Source organism: Osmia bicornis, unplaced genomic scaffold (assembly GCF_907164935.1).
Source record: "Osmia bicornis bicornis unplaced genomic scaffold, iOsmBic2.1, whole genome shotgun sequence".
In the NCBI taxonomy this organism is placed as follows: Eukaryota; Metazoa; Arthropoda; class Insecta; order Hymenoptera; family Megachilidae; genus Osmia; species Osmia bicornis.
In genome coordinates, this window is record NW_025791458.1 from 1,259,550 (window position 1) to 1,265,549 (window position 6,000).

Genomic DNA, 6,000 nt, shown 5'->3' on the forward strand with positions numbered 1-6,000 from the left:
TTTCTTTCTGTACTGTATTATTTTTGTGGATTGTATTTGTTTCTGTATTGTATTATTTTTGTGTAAGCATTTCTTTTATATTGTATATTTAATTTTATATTTTCTTTTATATTTCATATTTTTTATTTTTTATGTTATTGTATTTATTTTTTGTTTAAAAAGTGTGTGAAATGAAGGAAGGAGTACCGGGACCGTTTGGCGAATCTCCAAGAAAGAGAAATCCATCGGGAAAGGTAAGCTGGCGTTATGAAGATATATAATTTAAACAAATTTTTTAAATTTTCGCCATTTCAATATCATAACTGCGAAACATTTCTTTTTTCTGTACATAAAATATGTGTATTTGAAATCATACGTAATTGTTTTTGTAGTTCGTTGGATCTTCGCAAAGGATGATGATCGTAAACCTGTACGAAAATCTGAAGGTGGACCATCCGGAAATGAGATACAGACCTATGTTACAAATGATATCTAGACAGACTGGAACCGGTCAAGTAACAATTTCCAAGACTCTGTCTGAATATAAGGCTACAGGAAGCGTGACGTCCCCATATAAAAAGAGACCGCGGAAGAACATTTTGGAGAAGACGTCCGACGAAGATATACTGGCCATAAGGAGGAAGGTTCGTGAGTTTTGGTTGCGACGGGAAATTCCAAACGGTAAGAAAATATTGGAAGCTGTGAACCTGGATCCAGCGCTTCCAAATTTTAGCCGAACATCGCTATACCGCCTTTTAAAGCGAATGGATTTCAAATATATGGTTAGCGCGCGCAATAACGCGCTCATAGAGAACGAAAACATCATCGCCTGGAGGCAGGAATACATAGAAAATATCCAACAATATCGTGCTGAAGGACGGCCAATTTATTACCTCGACGAATCGTGGATAAACGCAGGAGATGTCCGAAAAAAACTTTGGGTGGACACTTCTGTTACCTGCCCCGCAAACGCAGAAGAAAGGGGCCTGTTCACGGGCATACGACCCCCCGCAAATAGAGGCAAACGCCTAATAATAGGACATGTCGGGTCAGCAGATGGGTTCGTACCCGGAACCCTCCTTTGTTTCCAATCGAAAAGAAATTGTGAAGACTACCACGGAGAAATGAATGGTGTTGTATTTTTCGAATGGTTTCGTACATTTTTGCCCATGCTACGGGATGGAGCTGTAATAGTGATGGACAATGCTCCATACCACAGCACCAAACTCGAAAAATTTCCCACCATGGGGTGGAAGAAAAATGATATTATCGAGTGGCTAATTAGGAAGGGGGAAATCGTTCAACCACAGTATGTCAAAACACGGCTGCTGCAATTGTCGTACAAGTACAGGCGCTATGAATACGTTATCGACGAATACGCCAAGCAGCACGGGCATACTGTGGTACGCCTACCCCCTTATCATTGCGAGTTAAACCCTATCGAGCTAGCCTGGGCTCAAATTAAAAATTACATAAAGACTCGAAATACCACGTACAAACTGGATGATGTACAGAGATTACTGTACGAAGACGTAGAAGATGTGACCGCTGAGTCGTGGCAAAATTTTATTCGCCATACTAGAGACGAAGAAAACAGATTCCTAGAAATAGACCACATAACAGACAATATGCTGGACCAAGAAAGTGGTGAGTGGGTGGATCAATCGGAGGACTCCGACGATGACGACGATACATAAATATTTTTTTTCTGTATTCACATTCTTTACATACTACATTTTCTTGTAAATATGTAAATAGCGCATGATCAATGTATATATGGATTTTTTTTTATAAATATTAAACGGACTCAACGTGTGGAGACGCGCACGGCTTTTTACTCACGTGTATCATTCTGTACTTTCCCTATTGCACCCTACTATTCTTTCACCCTGTATATTAAACTCGCGATTGAAGCGCCTACCGCAGTAGGAGTTCGATGCTCACTAACAATTCCCCCACTATATTCCAACCTGCGCGTTTCCAGTTACAGACTCTGGTGAACTCCACTGTACATTCATTTTTCACAATCAGATCATGACGAAGATTGTATATAAATGTACAGACTCTGGAGAACTCCACTGTACATTCATTTTTCACAATCAGATCATGACGAAGATTGTATATAAATGTACATATACTGGATACATGACAAATCTTTATGGTATCTTTTATTTTTTTTATTGAATAAAGTAAATGCATTATCAATTAATTGCAATTTATTAATTATCAACAATTTTATTTTATAATTTATCATTTTCTTTTTATTTCGTTCATAGTATTACAATTTATATCACATTTATCTATCACATTTCTATCACGTTCCTATCACATTTATATAGTTCTTATTCCTAAATATTCGTACTTCGGAAAAAGATTTGATACCACTTATATATATAGGAGTACCATATCGGGACATATTATTTAAAAAAAAAAACTAACCTTAGGCATTCGATTTGTAGGAATATTCTTCCCTTGGTTATGTTATATCACAAGAAATGTATATATAATATTTGGGTGAAGGAGTTATGTCATTCATACATTTCCTAGGTGATATATGGAGTATCGTATTTTATACTTTGGCGGTGGCAGACATAATATAGCTATCGTAGCATCCGTGTGTCATTTAGATGTATGCGAAAAGTGATGTAGAATAGCACGCCGTTAGTTGGATGCAATAACTGAGGTGGCGCTGAAATCAGTTTCTGTTCGGTCTAATTTTCGATGCAACGTTGACTGTTTTACCGACGCGGAATTCGAAGTTCGGCCTCGACGCTCGCATCACCTTAAAGATGTCGTACCGATATCCGACAGATGCTTTACCGGGTAATAGTAGCGCGTTGACATTACCGGCAAAAATGGGCATAAAGATGGGTTTACGCACTTCCGTTATTCGTCCCTGTATGAGAACATGTAGGGCTGGGTGAAAAATTAAAATACAATGCATACCGCTCAACTCATGTGTCAGTGGGATTATGTTGATGTTTAGTAATATAAGCGTCCAAAATAGAGGTAAATCGACAAAATGCATTCGCGGAATCGAAGCATTTTTAGGCCACTAAAAGAGTGCTGTGATTGAAATCATGAGTTGAGCGGTCTAGTCACAACCCTTACCTGTAAATTAAGATCTATTTTGTCTTCATTTGTTGCGAAATAAGGACGAATAACGGATGCCCGTAAAAGCATTCTCACAGACCAGTTCCGCCATTTTGTGGATAATACAGAGCAAGTCACGCGACAAATTTAGTTCTGCTAGTGGTTAGAAGGTGGCGTATAAGGAGAACGTCTGCTAACGTGTAATCATGGCAAAAGACAATATCTTTACAGTAAATTTGTAAAAAGTCAATAGCAAATAGATGAACAAACTTAGTTAATATGCACAAATATAATTAAATATAAATATTGTTCTTCTGTAAAAAAACGCGATAATATACTTCTTGCCAATTGAAAAAAAAGATTTGAATATGTATTTATTTTATTTATTTTACTTTATGTTTTTTATTAAATACACCTATATATTAAAAAATTATGTACTAATAATATTATATTTACTTATATTATAATTAGGGTATGGGTAGAATGAACAACAAAGAAACCATAGTATTTTTTTTCTTTTTTATTTAAAAATAATGGTTGGATTATTTTTTCCATAATTTTTCCATTTTCCTCCGCCTCTTCCTCTACCTCCTCCTCTAGCCCCTCGACTATATTTCAGTCGCTTCAGCTCTTTCTTTAGTTTGGTTTTATTTTAATCAGACGAACCTTACAATTACATTGGTAAAAGTTTCATTCAGCAAAAATGAAAAATAAAAATATTATTGTTGAATTAATATTGTATCACTCAAATGTTTTTTCTCAGGCCCTTTAATTCTCAGACCTCTTTCTCTTTCGCTATTTGTCCTTTTCTACGTTCGCCAGCATTGAAGAACTCGCTCCAGCCGTGTTGTTCTTCCAACATCACATTTTCGTTACCTATTCATCTAATATTTGGGCGTAACGCAAAATCAGGAGAGTCCAGCATAATATCACATTCTATGCTGAAAAAACATACTAACTTATCTGTCTAAAAAAATTTTAATAACTCTGGCAACAGATTTATTTTCGGGGTGCTTTTCATAAGTAATCAGTATTTCACCAAATTGTTCAGAATATCAATTTTTATAACATATCAAAAAATCATTAAAATCGGGAAAAACGTATTTGTTCTTCAGTTTCACTAAAGAAAAGAATAATAATAGCAACAAAAAATAATGGTAGTACGTCTTGTGACACATGGGTTGAAAATCGCTATCCTAGTCGATAGAACGATGCGTGAAAAAAAATTTACGCGTCGGAGTTCATCGCCTCTTCGAGACTCGAACTTCCCATTCTCCACGATACATTGTACCGTCGTCGACGGTCCGGTCGACGCACACATATTCACATATACGAGCTGCGAATAAGCGCGCGGTCGAGCGCAGAAAATGAACGAACTGCGCCCTACCGAAAAAACGAGGAACTAAATTTGTGGTCTGTTTTACCTTCTTGACGTCTTTCGCGAGTGAAAAATCAACGAAATCGTAGTTTTCTGTTTTTGTCTAAACGAAAGGTTGTACACCATCCCCTGAGTGCTCGTTTTGCTCTGTCCGACCCAAAGAATGGCGCTCTAGTCTCTATTTGGACATTCGTTTCGCAAAAATGTTTATATTACAAATAAATTAATGCAGGTGAGTCCGATCCGCCATTTTCTTGATTGTGGACAGACACAAATTTCAATATTTTATAACTTTTTGACGATTTGGGTAAAATAAGGACCAGAGCGCCATTCTGTAGGGCCTCCTGGACACGTCCCTCAAATTTTTTTGCATTCTGTTTGGAAATGACGACGAAAACCAAATACTCGCGTCTAGGGATTTTTCTAAGGACTATCGGTAAAGTTTTCGACGCTCGCATCGCCTTAAAGGTGTCTTATGAATGCCCTAAAGATATCTTACAAACGCCCTAAACATATCTTACATATACCCTACATATGTCATAATTGCTGTTTAATTTTTTTTATTTTTAAGGGCTGTTTAATTAAAATACAATCGTGTTTAGTATAATAATATTTTATTCAAAATACACAAAGTATTCATTCAAAATTTTTTCGCAATTATATTTTTTCTATCGAAAGCTCTTCTTAACCAATTTTGGATTGACACCTCCGTTGTTCTTTTACTATCGGCAAGGTTTGCCGTTTCAGCAGCAGCTAAAATAAGAATTTATACATGTTCAATTATACAGAAATCAATATTGGAAACATTATAAACAGAAACGGAATCTAAATTATTAAAAGAATCAATATTCTATGAAAGATTTTCAGAAGGTAATGAAAATATATTAAAAAATAATAACGAAATAATAATCACTTTATTTACTTACGCTCTTTTTGAATAATCAAAATCCAACAAACAGCTAATACTGCATGACACACAAAGCGAAATACAAACTTCAACGACTCGCAGGAAACTGACCTGACTTGTTCTGACCGTCTTCTTTATAACACCCCGACTTGGAGGACCTTTCCTTAAGAAGGGGAAACGTGCTGACAGAACGCATATGACCTGCCTCAAAACATTGTCCAAAAGAGTCTAGCCGGATAAGCATAGCGAATCCTGCTTTTCTCTATCTTAAGAGGCCAAGGCAATTGGTTAAACATTGTATATTTCTTCAGCTACACTCCCAAATGATTGAAAATTGTATTAAGAATCGTAATGGTATTAAGAAAAAAACGCGTTTACACATTACAATATTACCCTTCTTATGAAACTATGTTACATTCATATAAAAATTCTTCAGGGCTACCTGAACAACACGTACTGACCAGTCACAGTTATAAATAAATTAAGCATTCGTTCCATTGAAATTTGTTCCATTTAACAATGCGTTCGAATAATTAATACGTTCGTTTCGTACGTTATAAAGATGCCTTAAAGACATGAATTTCAGATGTCTTAACGACGTTCGGGACAAAATATCGTAAAGATGTCCAGATAAGGCCTTAAG

General features: G+C 36.1%; 1 protein-coding gene across 1 annotated transcript; it reads left to right on the forward strand.

Annotated features, from left to right (window-relative positions):
* Nucleotides 1-170: 170 nt before the first annotated feature.
* On the forward strand, nt 171-5,004 carry LOC114881957. Its single transcript, XM_046289984.1, has 4 exons — nt 171-233; nt 372-1,626; nt 3,643-3,667; nt 4,959-5,004. The coding sequence occupies exons 1-4, from the start codon at nt 171-173 to the stop codon at nt 5,002-5,004; spliced, it is 1,389 nt and encodes a 462-aa protein (XP_046145940.1).
* Nucleotides 5,005-6,000: the final 996 nt, after the last annotated feature.